The sequence below is a fragment of the Electrophorus electricus genome, chromosome 6 (genome assembly GCF_041902795.1).
Source record: "Electrophorus electricus isolate QZ-2024a chromosome 6, ASM4190279v1, whole genome shotgun sequence".
Taxonomy (NCBI): Eukaryota; Metazoa; Chordata; class Actinopteri; order Gymnotiformes; family Gymnotidae; genus Electrophorus; species Electrophorus electricus.
In genome coordinates this window covers 32,662,056-32,683,214 of record NC_137502.1, presented here as the reverse complement: position 1 = coordinate 32,683,214, position 21,159 = coordinate 32,662,056, and the positions used below count along the sequence as shown (strand labels likewise).

Below are 21,159 nucleotides of genomic sequence, written 5' to 3'. Positions count from 1 at the left end.
TCTGTCTGTATGTCTGTCTGTATGTCTGTCTGTATGTCTGTATGTCTGTCTGTCTGTATCTATGTCTGTATAAACATCTTATCTATAGATCCATGTCAAAGTACATAAACGTAATCGTTTCGTTACTATCCTGTTTCTACCGCCCTTGGTATTACATTGTTCTCTCTCTCTCTCTCTCTCTCTCTCTCTCTCACACACACACACACACACACACACACACACAAACACTCATTCGTTTATGCACACCTACCTACGTATCTTTCCTAAATCGTCTTATGAAATGAGCATTTATTATGTGTCAGTTTACAATAACTTGAAATAACTGAAAAAAAACCGTTACCATGTGGTCATATGATGGCTCAGATTTTCCAGGCAAACGCTCTATCGAACACACATCAGATTCATCAGAGGGCTAAATCCAAATTATTATAAAATCCGTTTTATGTTAACAGAATTGTCTTTTTCTTATTTAACTGATATGCAAATGATTCGAAACTATTTTTAAAGGAAAAAACTTCGCTGCTCTCAATCCAATTTGTTTTACTGCATAAATGTTATTTCTATGAATTTGGTGCATGCTGTTTCCAACTTGAAGACTTTCTTAACTTCTTCTAAATTCTTTTATTAATATTATTGTTGTTGTTCTTGTTCTTGTTGTTGCTGCTGTAGTACATAGTATTGTACACACATTATATCTTCTATTCTAGAGATTTCTGCTCAATTTGATCTGACTTTGGCCTTTTTTATCATAACTGTGAATACATTTTTAATTGGCTATATCGCCATGTTGCGCATCTAACCTGGTCTGGGCGGGTTACGTTCAGCATAACCGGTGGATCACAAGACTGCTTAGTGTTCCAGATTTAACTTCCACATTCTGTTGAAATAGTTTCATCGTTTACAGCAGCATGAACTATGAGGCAATAATTTTGCCAAGGTCCTTAGAGATCGCGGAATATTCTAGACTGACCTCTCCTGACAGTTTCAGGTCTTCTTCCATAACTTACCGTAAATTACGCCTAATTTTATAATTAATTTTATAGTTCGATTATATATATATATATATATATATATATATATATATATATATATATATATATATATATATATATATATATATATATATATATATATATATTTATATTTAGTTATTACACTTCTGTTATTAAACAATAATTTTAAAAGACACATACCATCCGTTTTAGCCAGTGCACTACACTTGTAGCCAGTTTTGTTTCAAAAAAGAAATACCATACAAACATAACTAACAGAGGCTTGTGGACGTAGCCATGCGGTTTTGTATTGCAAGTCGGTGGTAAAAATAATGTTCACAATTCATTACATTTTTGAGAGAACTTTTGCGCATCCAAGCGGGCAGAGTTTAGCTGTGCTTTCTCCTTTCAGACAAGATGCAGGATGCAAGTCATTGTTTCAATAAACAAAACCGTTTAATGAAACAACAGCGAAACATGTTAAACCGCAAAAATAAAGCAAAGACACACATCAATGAAGATCATTTAACTAAAATCATGGTAGAACACTTACAGAGCAATAAGAATAACCAGCCGCGGGAAACAGAAGGAAATGGGCATATATTCATAATACAATTACTTATTGTAACTAGGCACAGGCGAGCAAGTTAACAAGGGCTTGGTGTGGCGACATGTGTGAAACAGGGATGCAGCACAAGAACACGGCGGCACGCCAAACACAAAACACAAACAAACGCCACGTTGACAGTCCATCACGTGGACGGGCAGTTGTGGAGGGCAGCGTGACGGTAGTCCCCCCTCTGACCCCGAAGGCGCAGCTCCTGCCGCGCAAACTGGACGGGCTATGGTTTCCAGGTGGGATCACGAAGTGGGATCTGGGACCAGGACAGGAAGAGTTGGGCAAGGAGCCAGAGCTCCCACAGAGTGAGAATGGACCAGAACCGTCAGGGAAGGGACAGGTCAGGGACTGAACATGGCTGAATGGGCAGACGAGCTGGACCAGGAACAGTGAGAGTAACTGTGACGGGGACAGGGTAAGGACTAACTGGGACTAGGGCTAGAGGACAGGCCGGTAAGAGTCCAGAGGCAGACCAAGAGGCGGCACCAGTCGAGCGCCCTGATACAGGATTCATTGATGGCGGGGTCTTCCTGGGAGCAGATCTATCTATCTATCTATCTATCTATCTATCTATCTATCTATCTATCTATCTATCTATCTATCTATCTATCTATCTATCTATCTATCTATCTATCTATCTATCTATCTATCTATCTATCTATCTATCTATCTAATGTTTCGTAGTCTATAAATATGCTACAGTATCGCAGCACTATTACCCCATAGAAGTACCCATGCACTAAATGTGTGATATTGCTTATTTTGTAACTGTAATATTTATTGTTGTTGTTGTTATTATTAATGTGTTTTTATAGTTGTCATTTGTTGAAGTTGTTGTTCATGCTTTTATTTCTAAAAACAGGCCGGTGCAATCAAACAATCTATTTATGTCACACTGAAGCACATGTACTCCGTGTTCGACAACGACGAAGTTCCGGAGCAGTGGAGCGTCCAGGAAAAGTTTGAAGACTTTCAGAACATTCTTTATCGTCAGACCGAGGAGAATGAATGTGTAAGGAACATATTCATCCGTTTCCGTAGTCCTATCATCCCAGTTATTAAAGATGATCTGTTTGGCTAGATGGTACCCAACCAGTGTATTTGCTTATGCCACTCCTATCGTTAGAAACACTTTTGTTTCCCTTCGCAATTTCAGGTCGTGAACAAACAATTTGAATCCCTGGACGACTTTCTTAAGCGAGAGACTGCGCTCCGAGTGTACTTCGAGAAACTCAGAACCATTTTAAAAGAGAAGGTAAATAAACTTCAGGAACTTTTGCGTTCTAGATTGAACAAATTGCACGTTATGGAGAACAGGATTAAATCGCATTGTTATTATTACTCTTTCGCCCAGTCTTTATGTTTTTTTCTTCTTCAGGATTTCCAGTACTGCGCATGGGAGTTCGTACGCGATGAGGTACAACACATTCTGCTGTTTATTCTGAAGACAGACTTTGACGGTTGGTTTTCCCGCCGAGGTTGAAGAACAGCTTGACGGCTGTAATGCTTCCTAAAATATTAGACATTTTTCATTTGACCTAAATAATTGCTGTCTGCTTGCTTGTTTATTTGGAGATTCTGTACACGATAGTTAACTAAAAATAAACTAAGCTGGGAAATCAGTTTCATAATCTCCAATATTTCTGTTGATTGTGCTGTGTATTCCTAGCCTGTTGCTAAAGTGTAACCTACATATAATCGCCATTGCAAAATTCTTTTGTTGCTTGTCCTGTTCGCTGAGAAGATCAAGTAAGCTTAGGTTAAGCTATTACAGTTAAAAACAAATGTTGGGTTTGTACGCTGTCTTTACACGCTTCTTGTTTGTAGGTTATTTCGACATCGCATGAATATATTGGCCTGTGATCTAAGACCTCTAGCGTTAATTACTACAGCTGTCTAACACTTAGCGTTTGTTACTGAAGTTGCCTATCGTTTATCGTTAATTACTACAGCTATCTAACGCTTAGTGTTTACCACTGTTCTCAAATCCGAATAGCTGCGGCTTCAGCACTGGATAGCTCACCAAAGAGGAGCTTTGACTAACCAAGCACGTTTGGTGACAGACAGTCGCAAAGAAAAAAAAGGGGACAATTGCTATTGTTTAATACCGAAAAACGTAGCAGAGCCGAGGACATTGGTTCTGGTCATTCTTGGCGACTATTAGCTAGTTACACTGTTCAATCTGTTGTTTTAAATGTTAGGGTCTGAGATGGTCTCTGGATGGCTTGGTGCCATATTTTGTCAATGAGCCTTGTCTTTTGATGCACATCACCTATTAGAATTGGCCCGAATAAAAATGTACTTCTTTAGGTCTTTTTGTTTCTTAAAATTCAGCCAAAAAGTGATTTAGTGTTTAAGTGAATGTGTACTCTGAAACGTATTCGTAGGCAAGTAGTGTAATAACCTTTAGTGTACACATTAGAAATTCTTCTGCAGAGTATTGAAACTCGAAATCGGTATATTTGACAAACTCAGATTTGCGTGTTATTGTATGAATTAACTAAAGGCAACGTACTTGAAGAAGTAAAATAAAAGCTACAGCACTATCCTCCTCCACTATCCTTTTTGTCCACGTGTCATTCATGACAAGGAAGAGACCTTTTGGCCAAGCAGCCCACCAAAACGTTCGGCGTGCTTGGAATTGCATAACGGTAGTCACAAATACTTTTAGCGAGACGTTTTTATTGTGCTGTTAATCAGTACAGAATCACTAGCTCCAAAAGATCAACATGAATCAAATACAAGAAACAAATGTACTGATTAAATGGCATAAATATATAAATGCACAAAAAAGCAAATAAATAAATACATAAATACATAAATAAATAAATAAATAAATAGATAGATGCGTACACAAATAAACAAATAAATAAATGTCTTAAGAAAGGACATATCACAAAACTAGTCCTCTTAAAGGTCTTATAAGACATTCCCATAACGATGCTTAGACTCTTCGTGACCAGAACTCGTTATCTGAAGTCTCCACCACAATGAACTGTAGAAGACTCAGAACCTCAAGCCGAACCGTCTCCCAAGCGCAATCACTGAATTCCTGTGAAAGATTAGCGGGAAGAACACGCAATGTACTAAATCTATATCAGAACGTTTTGCAAATAAAGTAACTAATTACTATGTAATTATACACTAAGCTCATCCTTGTCCCCATTTCAGAAAACACATACCATGTCTTTCAAGAGTTTTTTCAGTTTCTCAAAATAGTCAGTTATGGCAGCGTCTCTCGCAGAAAAGTCGTCTTCATCCTTTTGTGTTTTCCCCGAAATCTGCAACAAGTTGGTTCATTTAATACAATGTACATTCGACATTTTACAACCTGCCGTAATATATTTTGCAAATCACTTATAGTTTCTTACACATTTGCTCTCATCGATCTGCCGGTACACAATGTTTTGAAAGTCTTCAAGCTTTTGACCGTCCCAGGACTGTGGAATGCCGTAGTTGTCGAACAGAGACTCTATGCTCGTTAAGGTTTTATAAACAGCTTTCGCAACTGCCAAATCCTGTCGAGGTCCAATACATATATTTAAATGAATATACATTTGCCACTCATAAACATTTGCTACAAACATTTACTATATCCTTAGAGATCGCCGATTTTACAGGTTTTCTAGCAAAGACTGACCCTTTCGGTCAGTTTCAGGTCTTTATCCCGATTCGCCGCTTCTAATTTTAATTGAATAGTTTGATTATAATTTTATATTTAGTTCTAACACTGCTGGGGACGAATCTAAAACTGTTTGAAAAAAGTAGCCTACATCTTCTGCTAGAGCCAGAACACTTGTTACAGAAGTGATTGTATGATAGTCTGGCCAGTTCGTTATGTAGCTATCGCATATATCCAAACCTAGCCTACGCATGATCACAGTCGGCACGTTTCTTCCCTCACCCCACAGCCTATTGCTTTTTTTGCTGTTATGATGTCACAGCTTTAGCCTATAGCTATTATTACGCTGTGGGCTACGAAGACGCCATGCTTGAAAGTGCACTCCCCAAACAGCAAACGTTGGTCCAGCTCTGGCTTTCATACAGTATATTTCCGTCTTATGCCTCACCTATAAATGTTTCCAAGGCATTAGAACTAACCTGTTTAGAGGCGTTGCGCAGCAAAGCCGACTCTGGCAAACTGATTTCAACTTTGTCGTCCAGACATTGAGAAGGAAACGGGCCACTCTATTGAGAGACCAGGAAAGTCAAACAACAACAAAAATACAAAAAAACAACGAAAGAGAGCACAAATAAACGTTGCAAGGCATTACATTAATCTCGGTCAGCACTGTATGCCTACATACCACTTTTAATAGTAGGTTATGTGTTCTTGGTATAAGCGTCCATTGCAGTTTGCAATTTGTGGGCATCGACCAAACCTGTGCAATGCACAGAATGGCGCCGATCCAAACCAAACACTGATATGCCATCCTGAAACAAGGCTTCAGACGGGGCTGTAGAGGTGAAAAGAAGAAAAAATGGTTAGTCTTTTGGATTCGTGCGTTAACGAAAAGAAGCTGTGATCATAAATGCTCACAAGAGCGAATCTACCTTTGATTCGGAATATTAGGAATATCTCCAAAGTATCTGTTCATTCTGATGCCCATCGCGCGGTTTTTGTAGTGCGGATTTGTGGATGTTTGAAAAGTGAAATTTGTTTTAGAAGCGAAAGGATCAATTGATCATATTTAGTCCGAATTCTTTCACAGTTGGGCTTTTCCCCATGACGACGTTTTCGCTTCAAGTTCTAGTGCATTCAAAGCTTGAATAGTTCTAACGAAAGTATCTATCTATCTATCTATCTATCTATCTATCTATCTATCTATCTATCTATCTATCTATCTATCTATCTATCTATCTATCTATCTATCTATCTATCTATCTATCTATCTATCTATCTATCTATCTATCTAACTGTCTGTCTGTATGTCTGTCTGTATGTCTGTATGTCTGTCTGTCTGTATCTATGTCTGTATAAACATCTTATCTATAGATCCATGTCAAAGTACATAAACGTAATCGTTTCGTTACTATCCTGTTTCTACCGCCCTTGGTATTACATTGTTCTCTCTCTCTCTCTCTCTCTCTCTCTCTCTCTCTCTCTCTCTCTCTCTCTCTCTCTCTCTCTCACACACACACACACACACACACACACACACACACACACACACAAACACTCATTCGTTTATGCACACCTACCTACGTATCTTTCCTAAATCGTCTTATGAAATGAGCATTTATTATGTGTCAGTTTACAATAACTTGAAATAACTGAAAAAAAAACCGTTACCTTGTGGTCATATGATGGCTCAGATTTTCCAGGCAAACGCTCTATCGAACACACATCAAATTCATCAGAGGGCTAAATCCAAATTATTATAAAATCCGTTTTATGTTAACAGAATTGTCTTTTTCTTATTTAACTGATATGCAAATGATTCGAAACTATTTTTAAAGGAAAAAACTTCGCTGCTCTCAATCCAATTTGTTTTACTGCATAAATGTTATTTCTATGAATTTGGTGCATGCTGTTTCCAACTTGAAGACTTTCTTAACTTCTTCTAAATTCTTTTATTAATATTATTGTTGTTGTTCTTGTTGTTGCTGCTGCTGTAGTAAATAGTATTGTACACACATTATATCTTCTATTCTAGAGATTTCTGCTCAATTTGATCTGACTTTGGCCTTTTTTATCATAACTGTGAATTAATTTTTAATTGGCTATATCGCCATGTTGCGCATCTAACCTGATCTGGGCGGGTTACGTTCAGCATAACCGGTGGATCACAAGACTGCTTAGTGTTCCAGATTTAACTTCCACATTCTGTTGAAATAGTTTCATCGTTAACAGCAGCATGAACTATGAGGCAATAATTTTGCCAAGGTCCTTAGAGATCGCGGAATATTCTAGACTGACCTCTCCTGACATGTTCAGGTCTTTTTCCATGACTTACCGCAAGTTACACCTAATTTTATAATTCATTTTATAGTTCGATTATATTTTTTTCTATTTAGTTATTACACTTCTTTTAGTAAACAATAATTTTAAAAGACATATACCATCCGTTTTAGCCAGTGCACTACACTTGTAACCAGTTTTGTTTCAAAAAGAGATAGCATACAAATAGTGAAAGTTGATTTCCGCCATTGTGAGACCAGTTAGCTGCAGTTTGTTGCAGAAGGTTTGGAGAGGTTGAGTCCTAGTCAGGAATCAGCGCACAAGCTGAACGCGCTGTGTGACACAGACCCTCTGGAATAGAATGTGGCTACCATTTTTGATGTGTTGGGGGTTTTTTTTAATAAAAATAAATTGGTCTGTCAAATTTCAAATGTGCAGCATGCATTTATTTGTGGCATGTCATGTGTTTATCTGCATTTTCTCTGATCTACAGTTATGCATGAAAATAATATAGGCCTACATTTGCACGTACATTGGCAGCACAGTGGTTAAAGTATTTGACTAGTACTCAGAAAGCTGCCAGTTAAGCCCTCATCAAGTTGCCACATTTGGGCCCATAAGCAAGGCCCCTAATCCTCAATTGTTGAAGTTATGTTCTGTCATAACTATAAATCACTATAATGATGCACATATAACAATAGTATCCTTTAAATTTTGTTCTTCTTACAGTAACATAACGTCAACTCTAAAATGTACGTATTTTGTGTTTCCTGAGACTTTTTCATCGGACCCTTTGCGTGAATGATTCAAGATCAGTGATACTTTGGAAAAAACTCAGCTCTTAGATTCCAAAATTCGGCATTTATTAATTTAAAATAGACATAAACATATCAACGAAGAAATAAATAAATAAATAAATAAATAAAATATATAAATAAATAGTTGCTCTTTGAAAAAAAGGAAATGTGCGTCTCCTTGACGGTTTGCAGTCTTTCCTAAGATCGGCTCATCAAAACTTCGTGAAACTTCACCAGACTACGTTTTACTTCTTCACGCGCGATCTCCCAAGCGCACTCGCTGAGTTCCTTTAGAAAAAAAAAAAAGAAGCACATTTTGCAGTTCATCAACACATGCCAGGTTATTTGCGTATTAGACGTAGTGGCTCTTACGTACACTAGTGCGAGGCATATACTTACCTTCTCTCTCAGTTGGTCCTCCAGCTGGTCAAAGAAGGACCTAAGTTTACCAAGGCTGCTGTCTGCTTTCTGTGACGCATCTTCTCTAACCTTGAATGGAAAGCGTTTATTGCATAGATACGTGTATAATCCTTTTCACTCTGTTGATATTTAATGATTTCCTCGCGTATTTATTCGTTCATGCAAGGTAATCCGATGCACTTCTACTGCGACATCAGAGGCAATACAAAGATAGAACATAACTGACTCACACATTTCTGTAGGTTTTCGATTAATCTTGAAGACACGATATGCTTGAATAGTCGTAGTTTTTCCAGGTTCCACGTGACAGATGTTTGGTCATTCTTGAAGACTCTCCCAACACCTCTCAGAGTTTTAAGGGCGACCACTGCAATATCTATATTCTGAAAAACGAGGGCAAACGTCCAAATATGGGTTTACTGTTTCAAATGACACTACCGTTTTATTAGCATCAGCATGTAATCGTCTCGTCACGATACCTGGGCTTCTTGGAATGCATCCTCTGGGAACCCGACCTCCAGTTCCTCCCTCTTTTCCAAACATTTCAACGGCATCGGATCACTCTGCAAATGCGAATCAATTAAACAGTCAAACAAACAAACTACTAAATACACACACACACACACACACACACACACACACACACACACACACACACACACACACACACACACCATGCTCAGCAGCAGCTCAATGCTCTCCTCGGTCAAATATTTAAGTCTGTACTGCGCCCATTTGCATGGGACCGCCGCGGCGTCCAGAACACTGAACATAGCAAATACAACGGTCAACAATTTCAGTGCATCCATCGCTGAATTAGCGTTAAAACGTTAAGGCGTTTATGAATAATTGCTGAATTGCTTAGTTCGTCCTCTGAAACACTGAGAATGAAGCCTGGCACCAGTCGCTTTTTATTTATTACAATTCTTTGCGGGGGTTTTTTCTCGGGGCTTCAAAAAGTACGCGGATAAATCTGTGTTGTCAATTGCTATTGCATTAAAATAAATGTCATCATTTTCTCCTTTATTTAGTTAGGCGCTCGGTAAGTCCCTTCACCTCTTAAGAATGGCTGGTGGATTAAAAATGAAATTGGACCAAAAATGTTTCATGTTCACATGTTTATGCAGTGAAACCGAAATGAAGTGTCTGGTGCCACTGTTAGAGAAAATGCGGAAAAAAACGATGCAGCTACGTCATTGAATTTGTCATATGGAAAAAAAGGCGAATGACAAAGCTCAATAAACTGTAAGGATAAACTGTAAATGAATGGATGGTATTATACCGTAGTCTATAGCGTACTGTAGCAGAATATAATACAATTGCATTTTCAGCCCCCTAAAGCCACAAAGGTTCTTTACTAGCATAACCTTTGAGGTACGTCCTAAAGTGCTGCAATATTATCCATGCTTGTTAAAATGGCAGCATAATACTTTACATAATACATAATACTGTAAAAGTATAAACTGGTCAATTAACAATGTCAAGTTACATTTTAGCAGGTAAAAATCTAGCTCAGGATACATGGAGAAAGGTGTGTTAGAAAATGTATGCATACAAATAGCAGGGATTCTCCAATCACACAGCATCCTTGACGGAGAAACCAGAACGACAGAAACATCCAAGTACCCTTACATGATAGAGCAGTAAGGTATGGACTTATAACATGTAATATGTACTGTGGTCCCCAAGGATGACATGATGAGAGTGCCTCACAGATAGGAGACAAAACTGCACAATACTGTAGAAAAGAGCCACCGAGACAATCCAGCACCTACAGCATGGTGTAAATGTTTAATCAAAACCTAAATACGACAAACGTAAAAGTAAACAAATTAAATATTTGTTTCAGTGACGCTTCAATGGGCCTACGTTTTTGTTTATGCATACATTTAGATTAGCTTTGGGATCCCTTTTAGCGCGAGTGCCCAGGCTAGCTCGCGCATAATTCAGGTCATGGGTGCAGTTTTTGTAACGTGGTAGGCCGAGCGCCGAAGAGCGTGGAGCAGGACGCACAGACTTCCTCGACATGGACGAACATTTATTCAAACACAACATAAAGGACAAATGTGGCACTTACGTGAAAACACAATGACCATGAGCACACCAAACACGCTACACTAACAATGACCAACGCACTGCGCACATTGACACGGGTTTAAATACACAGACAACAAGAGGTTCAGGTGTGTAGGTGTGCATAAACAAATATCCTCCCAAGTCACGCGGCGGGCCTAACCACGTGACTCGCGGTAGGCGAGCGTTCCGTGCCAGTTTTATGTGCACCGTTAGGCCATCTTCAACGTTTCCTTCAAAAATCGCGGTAATTAGGAATTCGTTGATATTTACATAGTTATGCAACTAGTCTTTAAAATATAGAATAAACGCAGTGGGTACAGAAAAAGTAGCAATCTAGTAGAGTAAAACAATCTTCATTCATGGAACAGATTTTTTAAACTTTATTTCTTCATTCTCTGGTTTTATTTCTACATTTTTGCTTATCTTTATATGGTAGTTTGTTTTTACTTTGACTCCATCAAATTTCTGTGCAGTGTGTGTATGCGTATAATTTTTTTTTTTAAATTAAATTCCAAAACATAGAAAACGGAAAATGTCAGCTAGATAAGTAGATCTATCTAGTGTATAAATAAACAGGTGCCCTATCTACATATGTTTGAAGTAGCCTACCCCATTCTAGGTTGGCAAAGTGTGGGGGAAGTAGAAGTGAGAACGAAAGTGTGACGTAAACGCGGAGAAAGCCCGAATGGGGGAAGGTTGAATTGTTAATTTAATTAATTCATTTATCGTACATGCGCGTGTTTCATTTTCCAGACATCCATGGATCTACACTATGAAAACCGCACGGTGGCCGTCTGTCACGCCGAGCTATAGTTGACTGGTTTAACTTTGCCCGTGTTGGCGTTAAGAAACAAGACGTTGGTGGAACCATAATTACAACTTGCCAAGAGGACACCGCAGCTTTCGGTAGCGCTGCAAGATTTTGTATCGTCACGTATCCAGTCGTGAAAGTGAGTGGAAAGACGTCAAGTTCTGTAAATAACATTGTGGCGTGGTTAGCTACAATGCGCGAAAGCTGCATCGCAAGACCGTTCCAAAACAAAAAGAGGCAGGCTATATAGCCCACGTTTAGGTTGGTATAAACTAAAATAAGAATATTAACATCGAAGCGGACGTGAAATTCTAAATTCGTTTAGATTAGGCATTGTAATGGAAATGTGGTGTGCATGTTCAATAGAAAATAAATAGGGCAATAAATGCAAACAATAGGTAGGCCTATAATTATTCATTAACTAATGTGAAATATATAAATAGCTAATTAAAATCACAGTCTTAATTTGAATTTAAGTCAAAGCCATTTATGGAAAAGTAATAACCGTTTTTGGAAGTAAGCAGTGATGGGGAAAAAAACTAAACTTAAATTACGAATATATGTTCAGGAAAATCCTTCCGAAATTATCGATGCCCGAGCCTCGATGCCGTCCCACCCATTATTTGTCTCACCGTGGCGAGTGGATCTTACATTTTTTATGCCAGTTCACCAACCACCGATTCTAGACTGTAAAACACAATGGGTGGACACAGGACGTCGTCAGGGCTGTTTTAAACGTTCTTTAGCCCCCGTCCATCACCCCCTAACCCAAACAAGCACTTATTATTAGTTTAGTTCTCATTTATTCTCTTATTCAATCTCGAGGTTTACAATCTATTGAGAAAAAAATGAACATAAGGACCTGGGAGAGGTGCTACTGCCCCACTACTGCCCTGAAGCCTGAATCACAATTTGAGTCTAAAAGATTGTGTTTGACATCATGTTCATCTGTTAAACCATTACTACCCACTACTTTGCTAAATTCTCAGTCAGTTTGTGTCGCGCTCATTTCTGGACAGATGATCTGTGTCAGAGAATGTTGCTAAAACTAACTTCAACATAAAAGCAAAGAAAATACATAATTTGGATGTCTGTTACAATTGTACGAAATGAAATCACATGCTAGTAAAAATATTATGCAACGAAGGTGAAGTGGGCGGCGAACACACGTGCGAAGTTACGGCGCCTTGGATTTTATGCGGAACAGAACAAGGGATGCCATAAAGAGAGTGACAAATAGAACCGAATAAATAAAGAGGTTTAATAACAATCACAGAACAAAACAGAACAGATAGGCTAACATAAGAAAACAGGCCAACAGTGAGTATGGGAAGTGGAAAAAAAGGGGCGTACACTTAGGGAAGACTAACGGAGAACAACAATGATAAATACAACGATGAGCATTAAGACTAGGCAAGCGGGAGTAACACAGAACCGGGCTACGTAAGATAAACAATATTCAGGACGAAGATACAGGTAACAGAACTAAACAGAGAACGCGCGGCGAGGAAGGAAAAGCGAGATGAACAGGAGAAAACTAAACACATACGAGCGAGGACAAACGAAATCTACCGAAACACAGAGGTACTAGGACGAACGGGACCTTACCAGAAAGACGCGAGAAGAGGGTTTACATAGGAATGCCATTAGGGACAAACTCTAAGGGGAGGAGACATGAAACCATGGAAGTGACTCGGTTGCTAGGGAATCGGGGAACGCTCAGGCCTGCGGACGTGACACATTAAGATAGCAGAAGAACCCTGATGACTGATGAACAAAGGCTAATGTAACATGACTTAAAAAGCGACCTAAAACCGACTTCTGAATTAAACAATGCGACATTTAGGAAAGTTGTTAATGGATGGCTTCTTCTTTTCATTTTTGCTTTTCTCCTGGTGGGCTTAGACCCCAATTCACAAATATTTATTGACGCCTCTGTCTATGATCGCTCTGCACTGCTTTGCTAAAACCTCAACGGGTTTGTCTTGTAGTGATAGACGTAGCAACACCAGGAACAGGAAGCTTGTTTTATAGAATTTTATTGTTTATTACACAATAAAACCCTCTCACATTCTTCTGTATCACGAACCCTTTCACTCTCGTAAAGATGAACGAAGGATGTCTGGCATTTTCGAAGCAACACGTCGGTGGCCATAACCTCGTTTATGTCAGTAAGGGCTATTATTTTTGCACGTGAACCCGTTCAACGACACGCACCTATAGCTGGAGTATCTACAATCAATCATCAACGTATTTTGGATCGTTAAATAACAGGTGAAAATGTGACGAATCATAAAGTCTTACAAATTACAGATTGTGTTTTTGACTGGGTTGTCAGTTTATTCATATCAATATGATAAATATTTTTTGTTGTTTTTTTTGCACTTTCACCAGTGACAGTATATTTGAAACAAACTTGTAGACTAAAGAAGTACATAGGACAAACATCCAATATATGAACATACTAACATAAATAACCAAAAATTAGTAATAGATTACTAATATTTATTAAAAATTAGTAATATCAAAATGTGCCATAAATGAATAATTGGTATTGATGAATGATTTGATTAATACTAAATTATATATTACTATATATCGTCCATGCAAACACACAAATAAACATAAAGTGTTAGCAAACAAATACACAAACAAACAAATAAATAAATATCAAATAAATAAATAAATACATACATACATAAATAAATGCATGTGTAAAGGAATTTGCAGTTTTCTACATTTTAGATTGACATTTTAAATAATTAAAAAAAAACAGTCATGTGGTCCTTTTTATTCGGTACCCTGGAGATAATTATCGGCCAGAGGAGGATGGCCCCCCCTTTGAGTCTTGGGTCCTCTCAAGGTTTCTTCTTCATGCTCTAGGAAGTTTTTCCTTGCCACTGTCACCTTTGGCTTGCTCACTGGGAACTTGGAAATGTTTAAATCTGCTTTGGATTAGAACATTTGTAAAGCTGCTTTGTGACAACGGCTGTTGTAAAAAGCGCTATATAAATAAATTTGACTTGACTTGACTATCCATCGCCGACTTCAAGTTGGAAGCAATAATATCCATCCGCATAAGGTGGCTCCGCACTAGTCTCCTGATTTGCTCCCAAGAATCAGCGCTGTAGTTCTATAAAAAATCAGTATGCAATAAGTTGATTAACTTCAGTTTCCTTTTAGAATGGCATTATATAAGAACCGACAAAAACTCCACTCATTAACTCGATGTATCAGAATAAATACAGACCAACATATTCGTTTTTGATACTGTATCATGGCTATCATGGCACTTTGATACTGGTTTCAATGGTTCTCTCTGCTTCTTCGCTTCATCTTGCATACTAAACCACAATATAATGAAACTTACTGCTTTCTTCAGAATCCTCTTTAACTTTCTGAAATGTTTCTTAAGTGTCATGTTGGTGTGTCGCTGTTCTTTTGTCTCTGGGTAGGATGCAGCCTGTTGTAAGAGAGCAGTTTCTTTAAGGTTACTTAAGAGCACGTCACTTTATTATGCACTATAAAGTTATGCCTTATTTGCTACAGGACTAACAGTCCAAGATTTTATATTTTGTATATATGATGTATTAACAACACTTCAAGCCTGCCTATGAGACATTATACACCGGTGGAGAGGCCGCAATGTTTACAGAGGTGAATTGAATCGATGGCCAGAGAGACGAGCTGTCACATAGCCTTATATGTGGAGTAGCAAAGACAATGTTGTTTCCTTCTGAGAGTGATCTACTCTACCCTACACGGGCAGGTAGGGCTGTAATATTCCTTTTGAACACTTACGCAGTTTTTAAGCTCTTTCAGCTGACGCCCCTTGAGGATGCTTAGGAAATGATCCAGTGCTTGTTCTTTCCATTTTACTGCGTCTAAATCAGCATTGAAAAGTTCGCTGATCTGTTCTGTGACTTCAGCCAGAAACTTCACCTGATCGTCAGCCTGAACGAGAATAAATTGTGTTGCGAATGTGAGAACATGAAAAGACACGACAGTTTCTTCAAAAGCATTCAACCTTAAAACTGTAATTGTGAAACACTGTTCAGATTATGTCATATTTAATTTTGCCGCTTACCTTGGTCGTCATTATTGTCGCATATACTTTAAATGGAAACGTTATATAAACCTGAGAAAACTCTCCTCCCTAAAAAAGAAATATCAAAAACATTTAATAAACATGAGAATATTCCGCATACGTTCAGTCTGTCAGTAGGAACCTGCAGCATTTCACTCCCACATCCAACATTAAACTGTTTTAAATTGGACTCTCTACTTCAATGTTTTACATTATGAGGTGCACGCAGGCTACAAAGGTTATTCTCAGTCAGGAATAACTGCAAAGTTTTGGTCAGATTTCAGAACTGCAATATTTACATTTGCCCTCTCTCTGTTAGCAAACCCAGTCCTAGTGCTAAAGCAAACGTTTAGCAAATTCGGACCCACTCCTCAATCAACTAGCTGTTTGGCAACTCCTGATTAAAGCTTTAATGTCAGGTTTACCAAACACATTGTAAATATTCCTAAATAGAAATGCAATAGGCTGACCTGACATCCACATTTCACATATTTGAATCTGTTCAATTCACGAACAAAGACCAATAGATATTAATTCCAACGATAGCGTACAGGTGATTCGCATGGCAGCCACTGTAGAAGTTAAAAGATTAAAAGTTTTATATTACCATTTCTTGCAGCTGTGACAGACTCTCTTTGCTCTTAATTCTGTACTCTCCGCTCGTGATCCAGGTGCAGGCGGTGCACGGGCTCTGCGCGCTGTAAAATACGAGGAAAAGGCAAATCCACATGTGTTTTGCGTTCATCTTTGCATGTATGCTTTCGCCGTTCTTTGTTGAGTATTCTTTGTGGCGACATGTTGCCGTATCCGAGATTTATTCCTAAGATTGGAAAGGGAAAACGACTGGATGGCCGAGGGCCGAAACGCTGTTTGAATTTCCCAGCTCAAATATTAGCTTTCGCTTTTACTTTCTGATATACGCGAGCGCTGCTACAATGTTCGTAAAGGCAAACCAATCCATAAAGTTAACCGATGTCGACTGCTTTTGAGCCAATAAAAGGACAATTACAATAAAAGGACAACAATCAATTCTGTTAGCCTACTCTATAAAAGCTCCACTTAAAATTATTGCAATTAAGACCTACGTTTTCTTTCTTGTCACTTGACAAGTAAGCGACTTAGACTTTCCGATTAGGCTAACATGAAAAATATATAGCCTAAAAGAGCTTTATTTAAGTTTACCTTATTATATAGTTAAACAGGTGCCGTACGCTTCAATTGTTCAACCAGTTCTCCCAACGGTCGCTTGCATTACAAAACAGAAAACAAAAGAGAACGTCAAGATACTCTCTTGGTTGGGAAGTCCCTGACGTAACTCACAAACATCATCGCATTGCATCAGCAGCCGTCTGTTTTGGTTTTCACTGCACTTTCACTATTGATAAGATCAATTCATAGGCATCTGAAACGGATCTCAATATACAAAAAGCATTGTAATGTTATAAATATTACAATAATTATAGAGGGGAAAATAATGTTTTTCATTATGCTACATAATGCAAATCCCAAAAATTGGTGTACATCTCTAAGTTATTGTAATATGTGCACATAAGCTATCTGATGTAGGCTATTGATGCAGTTGTGTTTAAAATAGATTTAGTATAGAATCTCTGAATCACTGGGGCCACTAGGTGCAATGCCTGTTTCATAGCATGAAGAAGAATCATTGGAAAAATGACTTATTATTCGAAATAGCCTATTACATGCTGAGGTACTGATTGGGCCCCAGACCAGTATGCCGTATGGAGTATGCAACGAAAACAAATATTTACAGTACGTGAAAGATACCTGGATGACCTGTTACTTCTGCCCATTATTCCAGTACACGACCGGAGCTAGCAGGTGTAGTGCATCCTGTCATGCAACGGTGGCGGTCTTACACAAGTGGGCAGAACTTTCATACGGTCACGTGACCTCTTAGTAAGGTTTGCATTTGCATCATACTGGATATTGAACGCTTGCCATATTTATAAGGTGAGAGATCAGACAATTGAAGTGCATTTCCATCTTTTTTGATATCCTCCTGTTTACGTAACTGATGACAATGTGACAACCCAGAGGCAGAGGTGAGCATGAGGGTAGGCTTTCCTTTCTGTGTATAATCAGTGACATACCAACTGTCTTATTCTCATTTAATAGTCACATCAGAGCTGTTTTTCCTTCCTGTCTCCACTGGCACCAATAACGTGACATAATAAGGGACATAATTAAGTGGGCAGGGGAAAGACGGGTCATTAGTCAAATGAAGGCAAAGCCAAAAGAAAAATTTAGCAAAAGAAAACGTTAAAACATTTTTTTTAAAGTTTCTGAACAGATCACAAGAACTTAGTATACATCCAGTGGTCGAAAAGGCTGATTTTTTACATAAAATCATCTATTGAACTAAGAGCGTCTATTGATCATGATTGCTGCTACTGATCAGGATTACTACCTAACCAGCATGCATTTCTGCTGGATACAATTTACCCTTTAACATTTATGCTTCTTTTGCATATGTTAATAGTGTAGACAGAGAAATATAGAGATAGATATGGAGATAGCTCTAAAGACATATAGAGATATTAGAGATATTTAAAATATATGCAGATTTTAGATATTTGCAGAGAGACACATTTTATTTGTTCCTGATCAGCGTTGTCATAAATAAATTTAATTGTATCATTGATGCTGAAAACTAGAAGAATTTCAAAGAAAGGACTCTCTCAACATGCCATACTAGGTTGACAAGATTCCCCACAGAACTTTACCCAGATGTATTTTGAAACCCTGTGAAATTTTGAGGTATTCAGGGGATAGAGATTGACACTGCCCCTCATTTCTTCCTGATGGGTGCGTTACATGTAGGTGTGTACTGATTGACATAACTGTGAAGTTGTAATAAAAAGAAATTATCCGTGGTAATTCTATTGTGCAAAGTGGCAGACATTTAAGCAAAATCTTTATATTTTTCTTTGTTCACATTTGCACCGGCAGTGCTGGCCTGCTATCACCAGAGGGAGACCATGTGCTACAAGCCACTGCAGGTGCTCACACTAGTGATTAATCACTAGTGGGCAAGCCCCAATTTAGATGCTAAACAGTTTCTCTGAGAGTCTGTTTCTTTTCTGATCTGTTTCTGGACAGATCGCAAGAACTTAGCGTACATCCAGGGGTCGAAAAGGCTGAACCCCAGGCAGGCCAGGTGAGCCTTATTTTTTGGTCATTTCAGCTTTATGTTCTCCTACCAATCATGTACTAAGAACACCAAACTGGATGCTCTCTGTGGAAAGGTGACCTCGCTTGGCTTGCGGAATCGGCCATTATTTCCCTAAGTGTGCTATAGCCCTCTGGGCCGGGGATTGGACGAGGTCATAAAGACATCCCTCTGGACAGAACCAGATCCCAGAGACGTTACCTCTTTGTAAATTATGTCCATCTGTGACCAAGTCCTGCAATGGGGACATGCCTACCCCTTGTCAGGGCATGCGGGTGCTACTCGCACGCAGGAATTCATTAAGCAACATTTCTGGTGGTGCATGCCAGGTACAGAGGTGAGGAGATTCATGGAGTCCTGTGGAATATGTGCTTGCAGCACAGCGCGTTGGGTGAAGTGCATGCCCTTCTCTGTTCTCTATCCATACCGCCTCGGTCCTGTCTGACCATTCACTGCATCACAGGGCATAGTCCTTTGAAACAGAAAGCATATTGTCTCACCACTACTAAACAAGAGGTTATACATAAAGAAGTGCAGCACTTGATAGAAAATGGTTTCGCTGTACCAAGTTGTAGTGGCGTTAACCTTGTTTGTTGGTAATGAATCCAGATGGCGCTTTGACACTATTTACTGATTATCATTGTTAAAATGTTATCATCTCCATAGCCAGCTATGAGGTCATCAAGGTCGAGATCGCTGTAATTATTTTGGAGCTAAAAATTAAAAGATAAATCTAACTAGATTTTTAGACGAAGCTAAGGTTAATCGTGTGAATGTTTGTTTGATTTTGATATTAAGTTCAATAGTTTGTGTGCTTGCTTGTTGGTACGTTTTTCTTTTTTATATTTTCTTGTATTTATTCGTTTGTGCGCAATTGCAGTGCTACCGTGAACGTAAGCACTTCGGTCGCCATAACCTAATTCGTGCCAGTAAGTGTATTATTCTGCGTGTGTTCGTTTTTAATTAAATGCACCATTATCTACAATATCGGGAGTATGGAAAATATAGTCATCAGTGTATATTTTGTCTCGTTAAAGAAAAATCACAGAAAACTGAAAACGTGATCAATCATTACAGCAAGACTGTGGTTGTGACTTTGTTTGCATATTTATTTATATCAATATGATAGAAGTTTTTTGTTGTTGTTTTTTTTTTGCCATTGACAATGACTGGATAACTGAAACGTGTACACTAAAGAAGTACACAGGATAAACGTCAATAAATATTATAAATATATAAAGATGCAAATTAATTAATTACATAATTTAATATATAAGAATAGTTAGCATAAATGATCATTATTAATAATGATGATGATGATAATAATAATAATAATAGTAGTAATAATAATAATAATAGTGAGCTTAATTTATATAGCGCCTTTCACAGACTCAAAGTCGTTTCACAATGACAAACACGGAGGAAAGAAAAAAAGAGCTTATATGACGTATGGCTTTATTAAATACTATTCTGTTACTCTATAATAACGTACAAAAACACATAAACAAAGAAACCACGAACTAATTCAAATAAATAATTAAATAAAGAATGACAATAAATAAATAAATAAATAAATAAATAAATAAATAAATAAATAAATAAATAAATAAATACATACATACATACATACATACATAAATAGATAAATAAATAAATAATGATTTAAAGTTTCTGCATTAGAGTTTGCAAAGTTTTCTACATCTTGGATGATTTTTAAAATTATTTTAATAGTCATTTTAACTTTTCAGCCCGTCAGCGCCGACTTCAAGTTGGAAGCGATAATATCCATCCGCGTAAGGTGGTTCCGCACTAATCTCCTGATTTGCTCCCAAGAATCAGCGCTGTAGTTCTATAAAAGATCAAATCAAATGCAATAATTTGAGTATCTAAAAGTTTCCTTTTAGACTGGCATTACGTGACAACCCTGACAAAAACTCGGTAAATAAATAACGGAATCGTGAAACTTACTGCTTTCTTCAGAATCCTCTTTAACTTTCTGAAATGTTTCTTAAGTGTCATGTTGGTGTGTCGCTGTTCTTTTGTCTCTCGGTAGGATGCAGCCTGTTGTAAGAGAGCAGTTTCTTTAAGGTTACTTAAGAGTACGTCACTTTATTATGCACTATAAAGATATGCCGTCAGCCTCATTTGCTACTGGAGTAACAGTCCAGCGTTCTGTTATATCTTGTATATATCAGGTATTATATCAGGCATTAATAAAACCTCAAGCCTGCCTATGACACGTTATACACTGGTGGAGGGCTC

General features: G+C 38.1%; 4 protein-coding genes across 5 annotated transcripts in view; all 4 read right to left on the bottom strand.

Annotated features, from left to right (window-relative positions):
• Positions 1-4,555: 4,555 nt before the first annotated feature.
• Positions 4,556-6,044, bottom strand: LOC145658516 (interferon alpha-3-like). The gene is made up of 5 exons (XM_081715704.1): positions 5,919-6,044; positions 5,713-5,799; positions 4,983-5,129; positions 4,794-4,892; positions 4,556-4,663 (listed from the first exon to the last, which is right to left on the bottom strand). Exons 1-5 carry the CDS (start codon positions 6,042-6,044, stop codon positions 4,556-4,558), a joined length of 567 nt encoding a protein of 188 aa, XP_081571830.1.
• Positions 6,045-8,508: 2,464 nt separating this feature from the next.
• Positions 8,509-9,539, bottom strand: LOC118241153 (interferon beta-like). The gene is made up of 5 exons (XM_035525082.1): positions 9,405-9,539; positions 9,210-9,293; positions 8,961-9,113; positions 8,710-8,799; positions 8,509-8,598 (listed from the first exon to the last, which is right to left on the bottom strand). Exons 1-5 carry the CDS (start codon positions 9,537-9,539, stop codon positions 8,509-8,511), a joined length of 552 nt encoding a protein of 183 aa, XP_035380975.1.
• A 4,390-nt stretch (positions 9,540-13,929) lies between these two features.
• Positions 13,930-16,868, bottom strand: LOC113587843 (interferon a3-like). Of its 2 annotated transcripts, XM_027026744.3 has the most exons (5): positions 16,312-16,865; positions 15,705-15,773; positions 15,419-15,571; positions 14,988-15,080; positions 13,930-14,750 (listed from the first exon to the last, which is right to left on the bottom strand). In XM_027026744.3, the coding sequence occupies exons 1-5, from the start codon at positions 16,447-16,449 to the stop codon at positions 14,622-14,624; spliced, it is 582 nt and encodes a 193-aa protein (XP_026882545.2). In that variant the 5' UTR covers positions 16,450-16,865; the 3' UTR covers positions 13,930-14,621. The 2 variants fall into 2 exon arrangements, with proteins under 2 accessions (XP_026882545.2, XP_081571763.1); XM_081715637.1 differs by lacking the exon at positions 14,988-15,080 and having other exon boundaries at positions 16,312-16,868.
• A 3,548-nt stretch (positions 16,869-20,416) lies between these two features.
• LOC113569132 (interferon a3-like) overlaps positions 20,417-21,159 on the bottom strand; it is a 2,747-nt gene continuing 2,004 nt past the window's right edge. The window contains exons 5-6 of the mRNA XM_035525083.2: positions 20,866-20,958; positions 20,417-20,746 (exon numbers count right to left, since the gene is read on the bottom strand). Of these exons, the coding sequence (XP_035380976.2) occupies positions 20,642-20,746; positions 20,866-20,958 (198 nt within the window). The 3' untranslated portion in view covers positions 20,417-20,641. The remainder of the gene's footprint in view (positions 20,747-20,865; positions 20,959-21,159) is intronic.